Source organism: Oncorhynchus masou, chromosome 12 (assembly GCF_036934945.1).
Source record: "Oncorhynchus masou masou isolate Uvic2021 chromosome 12, UVic_Omas_1.1, whole genome shotgun sequence".
NCBI lineage: Eukaryota > Metazoa > Chordata > Actinopteri > Salmoniformes > Salmonidae > Oncorhynchus > Oncorhynchus masou.
In genome coordinates, this window is record NC_088223.1 from 67,533,522 (window position 1) to 67,552,718 (window position 19,197).

Sequence of the window (19,197 nt, forward strand, 5' to 3'; positions counted from 1 at the left end):
AGTTTTGCGAGCCAATGCTAATTAGCGTTTGTGCAATGACTGGAAGTCTGAGTATCTGCTAGCATGATAGTAGTTCATCTGACTCTGGTGAAGGAGATAAAAGGCCTCATTGCCAAAATTCCAAAGTATCCCTTTAAGGCTATTGGCTACCTGATAGGCTCACTTTCCCGTTGAATTCCTCGTCTTTCTTCTCGTTTCTGCAGAACATAAAACAGAGGTAAGATGGATATTGATTTTCAGACATGACATGGAGTATTTTCAGGTTTTATTATACACTTTTCATATTAATTGGAAATGTCTTCTTTTTAGAAGATGTCTCACAAAAACAGGTGTATCTGTGAAATGTCAATGGAGCACTGAGAGTATACCAAGCTTTTAATTTTCAATGCATTTTACATTTAATTCAGCTCGTGTCATGCTAATTTAGATTTGTACTTTTTACTCATTTTTCTCCCTAGTTTTGTGATATCCAAAAGGTAGTTAGTCTTGTCCCATCACTGCAACTTCACAATGGGCTCGGGAGGCGAAGGTCGAGTCATGCGTCCTCCAAAACATGACCCGCCAAACTGCGCTTCTTAACATCCGCCCGCTTAACCCAGAAGCCAGCCGCACCAATGTGTCGGTTCAACTGACGACCGAGGTCAGCCTGCAGGCGCCCGGCCCGCCACAAGGAGTTGCTAGAGGGCGATGAGCCAAGAAAAGCCCCCCCCAGCCAAACTCTCTCCTAACCCGGATGACGCTGGGCTAATTGTGCGCCACCCTATGGGACTCCCAATCACGGCAGGTTGTGATACAGCCAGGGATCGAACCTGGTTCTGTAGTGGCACCTCTAGACCGCTGCGCCACTCGGGAGGCCCCAAAAGTTTTTTGTTTTTTTTTGTAGTCGGGACCCGCGGTCCTTATTGACCCTGTTCTGGGTCCAGAACGCAGTCCACCAGTGAGATATAAGGGGCCCTACTGTATGTGTCTGTGCAATCAATGCATGTGTTCCTCCTTTCATGGGTGATACTACATGTTTATCTGCCCCGTTCCCTCTCTGTGCTCCCCTCCCATGACTCAGTGCTGCGATCTGAAGGTATCAGGTACCTCAGAACGGGTAGCGAGTCTGACCATAGACTAAATACTAGCTACTGTTCAGGAGAGGAGACTGAGTGTAATGCAGCCTTCTGACTTTTTCCTTTTCTCCTTCAGATATTAATGGAGAATAGACATGAACCAAGATGGAATATGACAAGCATGGCTTTGACATCCCTTCCCAGATTGAAACACCCATTATACAATGTACTATTTCCTACTCCTCTTGGTATTGCTATTTTATTAGGATCCCCATTAGCTGTTGCGAAAGCAGCAACTACTTCCTGGGGTCCAAACAGAACATGAAACATGACATAATACAGAACATTAATAAACAAGAACAGAACTACATACGTTTAAAAATGGCACACAGAGCCTACATATCAATACATACAATATCTAGGTCAAATAGGGGAGAGGCGTTGTACTGTGAGGTGTTGCTTTATCTATTTTTTGAAACCAGGTTTGTTGTTCATGAGATGGAAGGGAGTTCCATGCAATAATGACTCTATATAGTACTAGACGTCTTGAATTTGTTCTGGATTTGGGGACTGTGAAAATATCCCTGGTGGCAAGTCTGGTGGGTGTGTGTGTGTCAGAGCTGTGTGTAAGTTGACTATGCAAACAATTTGAAATTTAACACAATGTTTCTTATAAAGTTAAGAAGTGCTGCATTCAGTCTCTCCTCAACTCTTAGCTAAGAGAGACTAGCATGCATAGTATTGATATTAGCCCTCTGATTACAGTGAAGAGCAAAATGTGCCGTTGTGTTCTGGGCCTGCGGCAGTTTTTCTAGGTCTTTCTTTGCAACACCTGACCACATGGCTGGACAATAATCAGACAAGACAAAACTAGAGGCTGCAGAACTTGCTTTTTGGACTGATTCACTCTGGTGGTCTCCAGAGAGGGTGGATAGATATGAGTGATTTCCTGATGTGTGTGGATGGATGGCTGAGGGAGGTGGTGTGTAAGGGGTTAACCAGCGTTAACCGCTGGGGGTCAATTCGTCCTGTGTCTGTCCCGGTGGACCTGGTGAGAGAGCGGGGGTGTGGGGAGGCAGGGGAGAGTGGTTGGAGTACAGCCATGCACACAAGCACACATGGATATGCATGCGCACGCACCTGGTTGGGAACAGACACGCACACACACACACATAATGGACGGAGGACTCAGAGGAGTGTGGAAGCCCACACACACATAATGGACGGAGGACTCAGAGGAGCCCACACACACACATAATGGACGGAGGACTCAGGGAGCCTACACACACATGTGGAAGCCCACACACACACATAATGGACGGAGGACTCAGTGGAGTGTGGAAGCCCACACACACATAATGGACGGAGGACTCAGAGGAGTGTGGAAGCCCACACACACATAATGGACGGAGGACTCAGTGGAGTGTGGAATCCCACACACACATAATGGACGGAGGACTCAGTGGAGTGTGGAATCCCACACACACATAATGGACGGAGGACTCAGTGGAGTGTGGAATCCCACACACACATAATGGACAGAGGACTCAGTGGAGTGTGGAATCCCACACACACATAATGGACGGAGGACTCAGTGGAGTGTGGAAGCCCACACACACATAATGGACAGAGGACTCAGTGGAGTGTGGAAGCCCACACACACATAATGGACAGAGGACTCAGTGGAGTGTGGAAGCCCACACACACATAATGGACAGAGGACTCAGTGGAGTGTGGAAGCCCACACACACATAATGGACAGAGGACTCAGTGGAGTGTGGAAGCCCACACACACATAATGGACAGAGGACTCAGTGGAGTGTGGAAGCCCACACACACATAATGGACAGAGGACTCAGTGGAGTGTGGAAGCCCACACACACATAATGGACAGAGGACTCAGTGGAGTGTGGAAGCCCACACACACATAATGGACAGAGGACTCAGTGGAGTGTGGAAGCCCACACACACATAATGGACGGAGGACTCAGTGGAGTGTGGAAGCCCACACACACATAATGGACGGAGGACTCAGTGGTGTGTGGAAGCCCACACACACATAATGGACGGAGGACTCAGTGGAGTGTGGAAGCCCACACACACATAATGGACAGAGGACTCAGTGGAGTGTGGAAGCGTGGAGGAGAAGTCATCTAGAGAAAACGCATGGCAACAGGCACACAGGACGACAGAGGGAGAAAGAGAAGGACAGAAAGGGGAAGATAAAGAGGGTGAGGAGAGAGCGGGAGCGAGGGGGGTGGAAGGTTTAGAGTACAAAAACGTGCTTCTTGTCACGATACGAGAAGGTGTCCGTGTTTGGTGCTAAAATGATTTAGCCTCTTTTTCCCCACCGTTGTTAAACTGATTTGTGGAGAGTATGTTCTTTTGAGGTTCTGTTATATGTTGTGGAAATATGGTTGTTTCTGATGGGATCTAAATCACCCTGTTATAGGTCGCATCTCCCTCTTCTCTCTTTCCTTCTCTTCTTCACCTTCCTTATTCCTTTTTTACACACTTCCTCAATTGGTTAACCAATTATGGGAAAGGATAAGAGGCATGAAGGCTATGAGGAAAGGCACAGAGCAGGGTTTGTCATCTCTCTCGCTCTCCTACTCTCTGTTATTTGGAGGTGTGTTCTCACATCTGGAGTAACAGAAAATGGGTGTTAACAGCAGCAGCTCATTCACTCCCCCTCCTCCTGCATCACCCTCCCTCCCGGTCTCTCTGCTTCCCTCCTCTTTCTCTCTCTCGCTCCACTTCTCCCTCTCTGCTTGCATTACTGAAAATCAGATTGTGAGCTGTGGAGATGCTGGCAGCAGCACAGTGTGGAATTAGCTTGACATCCCAGAGAGGAACCAGTGTGGAATTAGCTTGACATCCCAGAGAGGAACCAGTGTTGAATTGTCCGGCTTTAGAAGAATGAAAACCATGTCAGGATCAGGATTCTCTGTTCTCACAGACTGAAGCTGCCTCTCAAACTTTGCCTTCCTTATCTGCCTTATCTTCAATTTTCACCTTATTTTATTCATCTTAGTTTCCAAACGAACATCAACTGAGAGAGACTTTTCTAGTCTCCACATTTAAAAGAGAATCCCAACCTTGGTATTTAGTGTTGATCTTTGACGTGAGGTTTTTCTGGACAGCGGCTACCTTGGGGCTTTTGTTCCTAGTTAGTTCATATTATAACCCCGTGGGCCGACGCCTCAGGTAGGATGACGGAAATCCTGGTGTCAGATGTGAACCTGAACACCGTGTGTGAGCGGCTGGAGCAGCAGTGCTGTGTGGAGGATGACCAGCAGAACAACCAGCAGCAGCTTCAGCAGCCTAAAACCCCCGCCTCAGCCATCAAGAGGCACACCAACACCGGGGCCAAGCTATGGGGTCGTGTACGCAGCAAACTACTCAGACAAAAGGTCCCCCTTTTTCCTTTCTTTCTTTCTCTTGATCAGCTAAGTCACGGTTGTCCCTCTGTCATTGTGTTCATCTTTTTACTCTCTTTCCTGTGTGTGTTTGTTTTCATCCCTTTCTCTCTGTACTTGTATTCACTGTGGTGAAATATACACCTGTAACTGGTACTGCTACTCCAGCTAAAGCCTCCATGCTCTGTGCTGATGTTATTAGATGACGCTGGTATAGAAATGAAAGATTTAGGTAGAGGAGATCATTTACTTGTATAATGTACTGTTGGTGCAGAACTGCAGTAACTGTCTCATTGCCCTGAGTACTGTGTATGTGTGAGATGCTCCAGTAAATTGAATTCACAGCCTTGACCATTACTCCCCTACACCCTCCCCACCCCCTTTTCACTTTCTTACCCTCTCATCCTCCTTCCACATCTACCACTCTGATCTTCCAAGCTCTCTCCTCAGTGTAAAGCCAGTGAAGCTGAGTGGTGATACACCTCTGTCTGTGTGGTTGCTGATCTGTTAAGGTAATCAGAGGTGTTTTGGTGTAGCGGAGAGTGTGATACTGCTCCCTCTGCTGTCCTGTAGAGGAATTACCCTGAGACACTGATCTAAGGCCAGTGTTGTTGGTAGAGCTTAATTATGACCCACAATCCTCTCAGCAGGGTACATGGTAACCCGGGGAGAGACTAATTACTGATCCGACAGGTTAATTACTGTCATCTCAATGACACGTTGTGGAGACGCATGGTGCAGTTCACTACTCTTTCAAGTTTGACTGACTTCTCTGTCTGGGGAGCACGCACGCACGCAGACCTTAGCATCAGGTTCTAGGTCAGGACTCATGCGTGAGAGGAAGGAGAAAGAGGCTATTTTTAGTCAATACTGTTTTTATCCCCTGTGCAGATGTGCAAGCACACATATTTTACAGAGGCAGTCAATATATGGCAGTTTGATATCAGTATGCTGGTATCCATTAGCCACTATACTGCGTCATACACTGAGTACAAAGCATTAGGATCATTATGCTCTTTCCTTGACAGACTGACCAGGTGAATCCAGGTGAAAGCTATGATCCCTTATTGATGTGACTTGTTAAATCCACTTCAATCAGAATAGATGAAGGGGGGATAGCACATTTACATTTAATGAAATTATTTCAATAGATTGCGCTTCTATGGCAAAATGTGGAAGCAATGTAATGAACCCTGAGCAGCTTATTGTGAATTCCAGATCTATAGACAGGTCAATAAAGACCCTCCTGCTGCTGCTGGTGGCTGGAGTTGACAGGTCTATCTCTCTGCTGGTCTCGCCTGACACTGCAGACCTGGATTACAGGCAGAAATCCCCCCATTGATCTCAGCTGATCCCAGACCTATCCACAGCCCTGGCTGAGTCCTCTCACACTTCAGGCTTGATCTGGGAATCTGGGAGAGAGGACAGTCTTATCTGTTTGGGCTGTTTTGCTTCTTCTATTTAAATGACATAGACAATTGGTTTGTTCAGTGCTGCACACTCACAATGTTAGTTTCCTATATATACTGATACTCAGTTTACACACAGAGCCATATTGACTCTCTGTACCTCTTTCATAATCACAGTATAGTACACACCTTCACACACACATGCCTACTCTCACACTTGCACATATTTTCACACACTTGATCATGCACTTTCATGTTCATCTCTCGTCTCTCTATCACATACACATCCTCCCATAGAAGCATACGTTCACACAGCTATGTGGTCTCAGTCATTCATGTTGAGTGAGTCTTTGATGGTGGAGTCTGAATAAACGTCAGGTCTATGAATGAACTCTGTCTGGTCCGGATCCAAACCTGACTGGGTCTGAATTATTCCCCACCATATTCATCCTACAGCAGCACAGAGAATCAGGCATTGAACTGGAGGGATTATAGTATCCCTGACATTTCTGCTATACCACTCTCATGCTGTCAAAGGATGCTAAGGAAGGAAAGAGAGAGTGGGTGTGGAAGAGGAAGGAAAGAGAGAGTGGGTGTGGAAGAGGAAGGAAAGAGTGGGTGTGGAAGAGGAAGGAAAGAGAGAGTGGGTGTGGAAGAGGAAGGAAAGAGTGGGTGTGGAAGAGGAAGGAAAGAGAGAGTGGGTGTGGAAGAGGAAGGAAAGAGAGAGTGGGTGTGGAAGATGAAGAGGAAGGAAAGAGTGGGTGTGGAAGAGGAAGAGGAAGGAAAGAGAGAGTGGGTGTGGAAGAGGGAGAGGAAGGAAAGAGAAAGTGGGTGTGGAAGAGGGAGAGGAAGGAAGGAAAGAGTGGGTGTGGAAGAGGGAGAGGAAGGAATTAAAGAGTGGGTGTGGAAGAGTGAGAGGAAGGAAGGAAAGAGAGTGGGTGTGGAAGAGGGAGAGGAAGGAAGTAAAGAGAGTGGGTGTGGAAGAGGGAGAGCGGATTGCAGTGTGTTTTTGTTGAACGGACTGCAGTGTGTTTTTGTTGAACGGACTGCAGTGTGTTTTTGTTGAACGGACTGCAGTGTGTTTTTGTTGAACGGACTGCAGTGTGTTTTTGTTGAACGGACTGCAGTGTGTTTTTGTTGAACGGACTGCAGTGTGTTTTTGTTGAACGGACTGCAGTGTGTTTTTGTTGAACGGACTGCAGTGTGTTTTTGTTTGAACGGACTGCAGTGTGTTTTTGTTGAACGGACTGCAGTGTGTTTTTGTTGAACGGACTGCAGTGTGTTTTTGTTGAACGGACTGCAGTGTGTTTTTGTTGAACGGACTGCAGTGTGTTTTTGTTGAACGGACTGCTGTGTGTTTTTGTTGAACGGGACTGCTGTGTGTTTTTGTTGAACAGACTGCTGTGTGTTTTTGTTGAACAGACTGCAGCAGTGTTTTTGTTGAACAGACTGCTGTGTGTTTTTGTTGAACAGACTGCAGCAGTGTTTTTGTTGAACAGACTGCTGTGTGTTTTTGTTGAACAGACTGCAGCAGTGTTTTTGTTGAACAGACTGCAGCAGTGTTTTTGTTGAACAGACTGCAGTGTGTGTGTTTGCCATGAAAATAAACATTTTAGGCTGAGAGGTTGATGGTAGATAGGAAGCCGAGCGTGTGTGTTGAGAACAGATTTAGATTCGATAGTGAGATTTAGACAGAGAAAGAGGAGTGTGTTGAGTAAGCTGCAGCGTGTTGATGAGTTTTAAACTGGGAGGGAGGTGCTTACAGGACAATGCCTCTTACAACACTAATTAAGGCAATGCAGAGGAAGCAGAAGCAGGGACTCCAGTAGAGCTTAGGCTGGCTGAGAGAAGGCTGGCTGAGAGAAGGCTGGCTGAGAGAAGGCTGGTTGAGAGAAGGCTGGCTGAGAGAAGGCTGGCTGAGAGAAGGCTGGCTGAGAGAAGGCTGGCTGAGAGAAGGCTGGCTGAGAGAAGGCTGGCTGAGGCCGAATCAGATATTATACTCTTTTAACACCATGATCATGATGTTTACATTTGTTCTGAACCCATGTCCTCTCCCATACTGATTTCCATTTTGCTGTGTTATTGTGTTTTACACCTTGGTGGGCGTCAGTTACAGTATCCCTAGAAGTCCCATTAAATAATGATGAAAAGCAAACGCCTTAAAACCGGAACAAAAGCAGTGTTCTGCTGGTTTGGGTATGACAGAAAGTATAACCATAATTCTACCAATCCCTAAATATATTTCTCAACACATAAAAGGGTGGTGTTCCATTTCAGTATGCTGATTAGTGTAGATGACATGTTACTGTTTCATCACACTTGCCTCTTTCAAGGGCTTTAAAATGCCAGTCATAAATCTGACTGTCACTACAGGGGGGGTCCAGCACTTCACCCCCATCTATCACCAACCAGACACCCTCAGACTGGCCAGTGAGCTCCAGAGGGGTGGAGGGAGGCAAGGGAGCATCCTCAGGCTGGTACCCAGGATGACTTTCTCCCGGCTGGGCTGGATCAAACCCGCTGCCCCTGGTGGGTATTTTTTGGCTAAGTGGGAATATCAGGGTTGTTCTCTCTCTCTCTCGCTCTATCCCTCCCTCGATGGGGCCTACATGAATCATCCAATTAGTCTAGGAGTGTTAAACCACTCGACCCTTTGGTATGGCTCATTACAAACCCTCCGTGGTCTGGGTTCATAAGAGTGGTGGGTCGGTTTGGCTAACCAGTGTCTACCAAAAGGATTTTCCAATCGTTCCGAACAGAACCACTATTTTTCTAATAAAGGTCTGTATAATAAAGTTCTGAACCGTTTCGAACCAAAAAAGTAATGGTTTATAAAGTTCCTTTTCATTCATTTTTTTAACACATGAAATCAACAGAGGCATTAGAAACCGGTTCTCAAGAATTTAAAATAACGGTTCTGTTCCAGAACACCAGAGAACTTTCGTTCCCGGTTCTGTTTCCGCTCCCCGGTTCTGTTCCTTGAACCGGTTCCAACCCCTGCTACTGTACCTACACAAAGAGTGTTAGCATTCGGCTGGACTAGAGTAATGAAAGGGAAGCAAAAGACCCTCTCATACGGTATCAATGGTGTTTCCAAATGCTGTTTATCTAGCTGCCTATAAATGACCTATACAAGCACTTTTTAGGATGACCCATATTATCACTGTAAATACTCTAATTACAGCTACATTATGGACTAATACCAAGACCAAAAGAAGGTCATCAAGGGATTGATAATGTGTTTGATAATGCGATTGGAAACCCCTTCTACATATGATTGAGTTAACAGAAGATAAAACAGATAAGTTGTGGTAACAGCCAAGGAAGTGTATTTTATTTATTTTATTATTATTTTACTGTATTTTATTCTCGGGTTTGACATAAGGAAGCCCAAGGACTCAACATACTCTCTTTCTCCCTTTCGCTCTGACTTTGTCTCTTTCTCTTCCTCTCTGTCCTTTTTGTCCAGGCTACTGTGAGGCTGGCCCGCATGGGACCACACGCTGTAGTGTACAGAACTGTGAGAACATTAGTGTCCCTGCTGGTGATTATCAGAGGTCACCCTCTCCTGTACTACCTGTAAATCATCAGTGTTACTCGTGCTGCTGCAGGCAGGAACATGCTGTTGTGTTAGCCTTGTCTTAAAGCAGATGCCTTTATGTTGCATGATGTTTATGAAGTTGGTTCTTATACTGTATGCCTGAGACACATTGCCCTTAGGGGCTGTGATAGGATGCTTGGGCTGGTCCTTGGCCAATCATAACTCTCTGCCTGCTGAGAACGCGTGCTGGTTAGGCTCAAACCAGGAAGTCTTGTCAGGAAGCTCATCACAACAGAGTCAAAAGGCCTTACATTTCACTTGTCTATAATGACATCAGCAGCTGTTTACCAAAGCGTCATATTATTAATAAGTGGAGTGATGTTCACATTTTACAAAGCTATGTTATGTTATGTATATTCACTCTTATGTTCATCTGCAGCTAAATTTAGATTCAAAATATTGTCAACTCATATGGCTTTGTTTTTGTTACAATCATCAGGCCAGTAATATAATCTGTCAGCAGAAAAAATAATGATGCTCTTGTTTGTAGAGGTCTTAATAAAGAAAAGAACAATCCCAGGTTGCTGTTTTTAATTAAATGAAACCCACTGCCCATGCATTTGAGCTGGTTAGTTTCTAATTAAACCGGATGGGAACATTGCTGCTTATTGTTAATTTAAAACAGAACAGTCAGCCACAGAATGAATATTTAAATGTAATCTCCCAGTGAACAGAAAGTGAGAGGTACAAGGAAAGTAGCAAAGCACAAAGGAAATATTAAGACGAATTAATGAATTTGCCGTATCAAAAGTTCATACTTCATCATAATTAAGTTCTGCTTTAAAAAATCATTCCCTGTTAATCTAACAATGGATTAATTAAAGACTTTGGCAAGCGTCTGTGTAATCAGAGTTCACACTTTTCTTCCCTGATGGCATTGTTCACATACTATATTGCCATGTTTTGATAACTTCCAGTGCTTTGAAGTTCCACATACATCTTAGAGGTTGTTTTCCTTCCTCAGAAAGGAAGCCATGACAGTTTTTTTTTTTTTACATGCATCATCCATAAACCAATATATTTGACCAAAATCTTGATCTGTCATTTTATGTCCTATGTGAGAAGCAGGTACCTGGGTTATGGTGATGGAGACTGGCTGTGTTGTAGATACATTATACCACAGTATCCTCAGGAGGGTTGCGGATAGTTCAGTAAGAGATGGATTTAGAATAGAACATCTCCAGAGGGACCTCGGCATCTGTTTTTCAAACTACTTCAACCCTGCCTGTGCTGTGCTCTGTCCCCTGTTGGCAACAGCAGTGGGATCAGTAGAAGGGCTTCTCACTATGTACGGTACAGTATGTGTGTGTACTGTGTGTTTTGCCTGCCTTTCTGCACATGTATGTTTGATGTATACTCAGTGGAGGCACTTTAGAACAAGTGTCAGCCACTGGTCTATACCACACTATACATAGAAGAGAGCTGACATTACAGTAACCTGAGTGGCTCTCTTCTCATCCACTGACTTTCCATGTATCAATTCTTTCCCCCTCTCGCTTGTCATATTAAGTGTGTGTGTGTGTGTGTGTGTGTGTGTGTGTGTGTGTGTGTGTGTGTGTGTGTGTGTGTGTGTGCTGGTGATGTCTAGCTAGGTCTCTCAAACAGGTGCTCTGTACTGGCTGTGTTGAGATAGGGAGGGACCACTAACTTCCCCAGCTGAGCCCCCCGATCCACAGCCAGATCACCATGTCCCCAGCCCACTCAAATAGCATTGCAACAGACACACACACACACCAGGAGAGTCGGCCCTCAGCCTAGGGGTCGCTCAGAGAACAGTGTGTTCCCACAAAATAGAGCATCATGCTGGCTAAAAGGAACACACCTCATTGCTACTCATCCTTCTCGAACTCACACTCTCAGAATTCATGTTTTTCCTCTTCTGTTTTTCTATATGCAGTATGTTCTGTTCCACATGAAAGCTGATTGTACAGTGTAGTCAGTGTGGATATGCATTGTTACAGTATCATCTGACCTACATCATGTATTATGATCCTCTCCCCAGTCAGTCACGGTGTTTTAGGCCGCATAAAGGAGGCTTTGACCTCTGGAGGAGTGACAAGGTCCTAATTGGAACCATTGTTTGGTTTAGGATTTCCTATATTTGTGATTTACTGATTTTAATATCCCATATCCTTCCACCAGCCTGTGTTTCACCAGCCTGTCTTTCTTCTACAAACACAGGCTAATAATATGTTTCAAGGATTCTCTGGAGAGAGAGGATTTGGCTTTGTGATTCATCTCTTGGATTTGGAATAAAAAATACTTTGAGGACCCGCCCCCTTTCTGTTTTTGTTCATGCTTCACCTCATATAGTCTTCCCTCTGATTGGTTTCACTCAAGACAACTTATTTTTTTCCTCATCTCCTGTTGTTTTACTAGCCAGATGGGCATAACCCCTAGTCACGTTGGGGAGATCATTTTTTCCAAAGCAACCTATCTATCTTGCCCCCCCCCCCCCCATCTATCCATCCTCTGTGATAGGTTAAGAATATAGTGTAGCACCGTACTGAATCAGTGGCACTTTGGTCTCTCCTCCTTCCCAGGCAAGGAAAGGAAAATGATAAATTGGGTCAGAAGTTCTTCCTGGAGTTTTGAATAAAGCAGCAGAGTATTAGAGGTGAACGGTGGAGTGATTGAGGGGAAATGGGTGCCCTTGACTCTGCTCAGCTGCATAAAAATTTAAAATAAATATGTTTTATTGTCACATACACCAGATAGGTGCAGTGAAATGTGTTATTTTACACGGTCAGACGTAGTAGTTAGGCTCTTCGTATTTGTATAACCCAATTTGACAACAAAAAATTGTCTATTGAGAAGTGCGTAGAGCCGTAGACCGTAATTGAGAGAGGGGAGAGGTACTGCATGAAGTTTTTAGGGATTGATTTGGGGGGATTACAGTACAGTAGTGAGGACGCCATAGCCATGATTAGGGCAACCTTGTTAAATGCCCAAACCCTGTTGACAAAATTTCCCCTAATGGTAATAGGTGTCAGAGTAATTGATTCAAAAACGTTTTTTATTAGGTTATTAGACTCCCTAAATACAAACTTTTATGAGTGCTAGCTTAATGTAAAGTTACGAGAATGTGAGTGTGTTGGCCTTGCGCTCGCTCAGCAATAAACGATTATGCGGCTTAAGACAGACAAGCACATCATCTAGGAAGGTAGTAATGGTATACACAGGGAGCTGCTGAATCCGTGTATTAAAGGCATTAGCTCCTTGTTGTAGAACTGCTATGCTAGTCAGTGGCTGCGGTGTGTGTATCTAACACAGCAGGTTCAGTGTAAGCTAGGTGAAAGGCTGTCTGAGACTTATATAGAGTGCCTTCAGAGAGTATTTACACACTTGGTCTTTTTGACATTTAGTTGTTACAAATTGGGATTCAAATGGATATAATTGTATTTTTGTTTAACAATCTACAAAAAATACTCAAAGGTCAAAGTGTAAGAAAAATTCTAGTATTTTTTAAAGATGAATGACAAAAAAAACCAATATAATAGCTTGATTAAGATAAGTATAAGATAAGTCAACACCTTTGGCAGCGATCTTTTTGGGTAAGTCTCTAAGAGCTTTGCACACCGTGAAATATTTGCTCATTATTCTTTTTTTAAATTCTTCAAGCTCTGTCAAGTTGGTTGTTCATCATTGCTAGACAGACATTTGAAAGTCTTGCCATAGATTTTCAAGCTGATTTAAGTAACAACTTTAACTAGGCCACTCAGAAACATCCAATGTCGTCTTGGTAAGCAACTCCAGTGTATATTTGCCCTTGTGTTTTTAGGTTATTGTCCTGCTTTAAGGTGAATTTGTTTCCCAGTGTCTGTTTGAAAGCAGACTGAACCAAGTTTTCCTCTAGGATTTTGCCTGTGCTTAGCTCTATCCCATTTATTTTATACCTTAACATGATGCAGCCACCACCGTTCTTGAAAATATGAAGTGGTACTCAGGGATGTTGTCGGATTTTCCCCAAACATAATGATTTGTGTTAGGAAGGACGCCTGTGTCTTTGTAGTAACTGGTTGTATTGATACCCCATCCAAAGTGTAATTAATAACTTCACCATGCTCAAAGGGATATTCCATGTCTGCTTTTTTTTTAAATCTACCAATGGGTGCCCTTCTTCTTGAGGCATTGGAAAACCTCTCTTGTCTTTGTGGTTGAATCTATGCTTGAAATTCGCTACTCAAATTACAAATAATTGTATGTGTGGGGTACAGCGATGGGGTACTCATTCAAAAATCATGTAATCACTATTATTGCACACAGTGAGTACAGGCAACTTATTATGTTAATTGTTAGGCATATTTTTACTCCTGAATGTATTTAGGCTTGTCATAACAAAGGGGGTTTAATACTTATTGACTCAAGACATTTCAGCTTTTAATTAATTTGTAAAAATGTCTAAAAACAAAATTCCACTCTGACATTGTGTTGTGTGTAGATCAGTGGCACAAAATCAAAATGTAATCCATTTTGAATTCAGGCGGATGTCTCTGGGGTTTGCTTCTCATCATACATCATGTCGGAGCTCTATTCTCCCAAGGCAGCATGAGAAAACTGCCCAGCTCTACCTCTGCTACTGAGTAGGCTGAAGCTTGTGACGCAGTCATTTTCATGGCCACTGCTTACCCCTAGAGACAGCCATACGTAAATGGGAAAAACACAACCCCTGTCCCTGTCTCACTTTCTTAAAGAACACACTGCCCTGTCTCTACCCACAAGCATTTCAGCAGAGCTACAAAGAACTTGGCCTACAACCAGATGACAGTTCAGCTTACAAGAACTAACAGGAACAAGATGAATCTGGGCACTAGAAATATCAATAAAATGGTAGTGAACAGAAAGGGCAGCAGCAGTGCTTCCATTGTTGTGTGTTAGCCTATATTTGTGATTTACTGATTTGAAAAAGGGGGCTTTCTTGTGTGGTGTATTTTCATCTCAATCAATGTGATTCTTGTTCACAGTAGTGAAAGGAGGGAAATGTGACACATTAGTTAGTTAGCCCAGTAGAGGACTGATGGGGTGAATGGACTGTTTCATGATGCATGAAAGAGGAAATATTGTGTGTTTTAATGTAGAGATGATCAATGTCATTAGGTAGGGACATACCCATACAGAGCCCTCAGGCTGGCTAGGCTACAGAGGTTCCTCTCAGTCTAAACATACACACACACATTACCCAGCGTGCACCACTGCTCCATCCACACATGGGGCAAAGCCCATTTAACTTTATCAGATGTCAGCATCCTGTAAATTTTATATGGAGGAGAAAAGAAAAACTGCAGTTGAATCTGAAGTTCCCAGGGATTTTTGGTTATTTAAATATAGACAGGCCAGTCTGGGAATTTCCATTGAGGAGGCAAAAGGAAAACGGGGTCTTATTTTCTCTCCACGTAGCAGCAGTCAGAAAATAGCCCCCCTCCTCCTGCCCATGTTGAAGGGAGAGTCTCGTCTCGGAAAACAAACTGTAACGTGGCTTCTTTGTTCTCTTGGCTGGACTTTAAAGGAGCTCTTCAGAACCTCACCAGAGCATGACGGGAGGGACACATATGGGACAGGTGCTTGAAAGAGAGAGCGAGAGAGCAGTGAACCCTGGGTAGGCAGAAGTCCAGAGCTGGCTAGGTCCAGGGGTGTGGTTGTAGAAGAACAAGTACTACACAAAACATAGTTGAAGTTAACATAACATGGACGTCTTTATGTCTGTGTCCTAATAAACAGACTAATTCATCCAATGCAGTGAACCCTGGGTACTCAGAGAGCTGGCTAGGTACTGTGGTGTAGTGACAGTCAGATTAAGTTAACACAAGAAGAACACATCACACAGGCACCATGCCAGAAATAAGGCTTTAGTGTCTCTGCTAGAGTGCAGTTGTACATTTACGATACAAGGAGTGTGTTCTGTGAGGGTCCATGTGATTGTGTCCATGATACTGTACGTGTATTTGAAAACTCACTGCTCTTGTCATACCTTCTCTCAGTCTCCTATGAGGTTATGCATCGATTATGGCATGGGCAGAGAATATATAACGAAGGAAACTTAATCACGTTCTTTCTCTTTGTATTTCAGCTGGACCCCCAGACGGTGCAGTCCAAGAACTGGCACGTGGACGTCATAGAGATGAATGGGGTAAGGGACACCAGGAACCTTTGGGGCCAGTTTGCCAGACCCAGATCGAGCCTATTCTTGGACTAAGAAGCTCTTTCAATGTTGAATCTCCACTGAACATGCTTATTAATCTAGGACTAGGCTTCATCTGTGTCCAGGAAACCAGCCCTTGGTTTCCTAATTCCATTCCTGGTCCTGTCAGTCATTTACCCATTCAACCCCATCAATAGAAGAGGACTTGTCAGGGCTTAGTGTGTGGATATTATAATGTAGCTTGTTATAGTTGGCCAGAGACAATGCAATATTATCTTTATGAGCTTGGCCAACTCTGATTTCTCTGCAACAGTGTTTTTAAACAGCTGTAACACCTAACCACTCTGGATCTTCTTAAACTCCTGGATGTTGTGAAATGATCAAAAAGAAAGCACTTGGAAGCTGTGTATTTTCAACTCATTTTAAATCAGGGACTGCAGATGAGCTGTGTCACTAAAAGCTGCTGCAATGTTCACGGTACATAATCCCTGTCAAATAAGAAAAGAAAATAATGCAGATTGTTTGACACTTTGTATGTATTGTTTCCCACAGATCAAGGTGGAGTTCTCCATGAAGTTTACTAGTCGGGACTTGAGTCTGAAGAGAACGCCCTCCAAAAAACAGAGTGGGGTGTTCGGGGTCAAAATCAGTATTGTGACAAAGTAAGCCATGTTGAATTGCTCTCATAATAAACTAATGAACAAACTACAGTGCCTTCAGAAAGTATTCACACCCTTTGACCTGTTACATATTTTGTTGTGTTACAGCCTGAATTTAAAATGGATTCAATTAGATTTCAATTTGTGTCACTTGCTGACACATAAATACCCCATAATGTCAAAGTGGAATTATGTTTTTTGATATTTCTACAAATGTATTAAAAATTAAAAGCTGAAATGTCTTGAGTCAATAAGTATTCAACCCCTTTGTTATAGCAAGGCTAAATAAGTTCAGGAGTAAAAATTTGCTTAACAAGTCACATAATAAGTTGCATGTGTGCAATAATAGTGTTTAACATTTTTTTATGACTTCCTCATCTTTGTACCCTACACATACAATTATCTGTAAGGTCCCTCAGTCAAGCAGTTCATTTCAAACACAGATTCAACCACAAAGACCAATGCCTCGCAAAGAAGGGCACCTATAGGTAGATGACGTTTAAAAAAATATATTATAAACAGACATTGAATATCCCTTTCAGCATGATGATGTTATTATTTATAATTTACATGGTGTATCACTACAATGATATAGGCATCTTTCCTGACTCAAGTTGCCGGAGAGGAAGGAAATCGCTCAAGAATTTCACTATGAGGCCGGTTAGTTTAATTGGTGTGTAGGAGAAAACTGAGGATGGATCAACAACGTTAGTTACTCCACAATACTAACCTAAATGACATGTGAAAAGAAGTCTGTACAGAATAAAAATATTCCAAAATATGCATCATGTTTGCAATAACGCATTAAAATAAAACTGCAAAAAAAAAATGGGATTAGAACTTAACTTTGTCCTGAATACAAAGCCTTATGTTTGGGGCAAATCCTACTCAACACATCACTGAATACCACTTTTCCTATTTTCAAGCATGGTGGTGGCTGCATCATGTTATGGATATGCTTGTCATTGGCAATGACTTGGGAGTTTTTTTAGGATAAAAATCAATGCAATAGAGCAGAACAATAACCTAAAACATAAGGCCAAATATACACTGGAGTTGCTTAAGAAGACTAGATGAATGAATGATCTTGAGTGGTGTGGTTAGTTTTTACTTAATTTGGCTTGAAAATCTATAGCAAGACAAGAAAATGGCTGTCTAGCAATGATCAACAATCAACTTGACAGCGCTTGAATCGCTGCCAAAGGTGATTCTAACGAGTTGACTTGGGGTTGAATTTAGAATTTAATCCATTTTAATCCTACCTTGCAAAACAACAAAACGTGGAAAAAGTCAAGGGGTGTGAATACTTTCTGAAGGAGCACTGTATGTCACTATGTGTAGTTAAAACTTCAGGATAAACCCCTTTCTATAATCTTTCTGTACAGTTTGTCTGATTGCTACGATTAGCATTATCGTTATTTGAAAGGGACCGTGCTGTAATATCAATTCTGATGTGTGTTGGTTTTGTCCCCCAACAGGCGTGAGCGCTCCAAGGTGCCTTACATAGTCCGTCAGTGCATTGAGGAGGTGGAGAAGAGGGGGATCGATGAGGTGGGAATCTACAGGATCTCAGGGGTGGCCACTGACATCCAGGCCCTCAAAGCAGCATTCGACACCAGTAAGAAACACTCATACTACCAACACTGTAAAATACACCTGTCTTCATCAATAGAACCAGGAGTTTGTCTTGGCCATGGGACCTGACCAGGCATAACTCTGGGCCTATAAACTGAGTATAGAAAACATTAAGGACACCTGCTCTTTCAATGACATAGACTGACCAGGTGAATCCAGGTGAACGCTATGATCCCTTATGGATGTCACCTGTTAAATCCACTTCAATCAGTGTAGATGAAGGGGAGGAGACGGGTTAAAGAAGGATTTTTAAGCTTTGAGACAATTGAGACATGGATTGTGTATGTGTCCCATTCAGAGGGTGAAAGGGCAAGACAAAACATGTGATTGTAGAGTCCATGGCCCAACGAATTAAGGCTATTCTGAACGGCAAAATGGGGGGGGGGGGCTGAAACTCAATATTAGGAAGGTGTTCCTATTGTTTGCTATACTCAGTGTGTATATAAGCTAGAACTAGGGCCATGAGTTTTTCCTGGTCAGGTTACATTATCAGAAATAACTCTAGACCCTACATTATCAACACAAGTCTCCTCTTGAGCTGTCCTGTTGTTCCTCTCCTTCCATCCTCCATGTTGTATGTTGTGCCGGGGTCAGGCTAGCAGACCCATGGCAGAGCGTCTTCAGCCTGGCTATTAACAGAGCGAGTTGTGGGAAAGGGCAGGAAGAGCACAGGGGAGCTGCAGCTGTCAGCTGTGTGTTGTCCTCCCTGGGAGTACCAGGGTGCATCCCAAATGGCACCCTATTACTTCTATATTTCATTGCTTTTGACCAGAGCCCTATGGCTCTTTACTACAGCCAGGCTGAAGGTCCCCCTATGGTCAAAAGTTGTGCACTGTATATGGAAATGGGTGCCATTTGGGATGCAACCCATGTCTCTGTCACGGCCCCTAGACCAAACCAAAGATAACCCCCTCTGGGTCTCTGCTGTGTTCATGGCTCACTGAGCTGAGATCACTGGTGGTTTGGGTTTTAAACAGTGTTGTTGCTTGTTATGTCATCTCTGGAGCCAGAATGATCAGTTTGGAAATGAAGTAGTTGTTTGGTTGAGGCTGATGCTCTTCCCTTGAGCTCATGTGTGTTTTTGTTTTCTCTCTCCCCCTTTTCTCTCCCCCTCCCTCTCTCCCCTCCACAGATAGCAAAGACATCCTGGTGATGTTGAGTGACATGGACATCAATGCCATTGCAGGGACTCTGAAGCTGTACTTCCGTGAGCTGCCAGAGCCCCTGCTCACTGACCGCCTGTACCCAGCCTTCATGGAGGGCATAGGTACGACCTCTGA

At 43.7% G+C, this 19,197-nt stretch overlaps 1 protein-coding gene across 6 annotated transcripts in view; it reads left to right on the plus strand.

Moving 5' to 3' along the window:
- LOC135550700 (active breakpoint cluster region-related protein-like) overlaps positions 1-19,197 on the plus strand; it is a 263,459-nt gene that overhangs the window by 235,347 nt on the left and 8,915 nt on the right. For 5 of the 6 annotated variants that reach the window (XM_064981734.1, XM_064981735.1, XM_064981736.1 and 2 more), the window contains 4 exons: positions 15,552-15,611; positions 16,176-16,285; positions 17,761-17,900; positions 19,050-19,184. In XM_064981734.1, the coding sequence (XP_064837806.1) occupies positions 15,552-15,611; positions 16,176-16,285; positions 17,761-17,900; positions 19,050-19,184 (445 nt within the window). Of the gene's footprint in view, positions 1-3,833; positions 4,469-15,551; positions 15,612-16,175; positions 16,286-17,760; positions 17,901-19,049; positions 19,185-19,197 lie in introns of those variants that run through there. The other variant, XM_064981740.1, reaches the window with a different exon arrangement.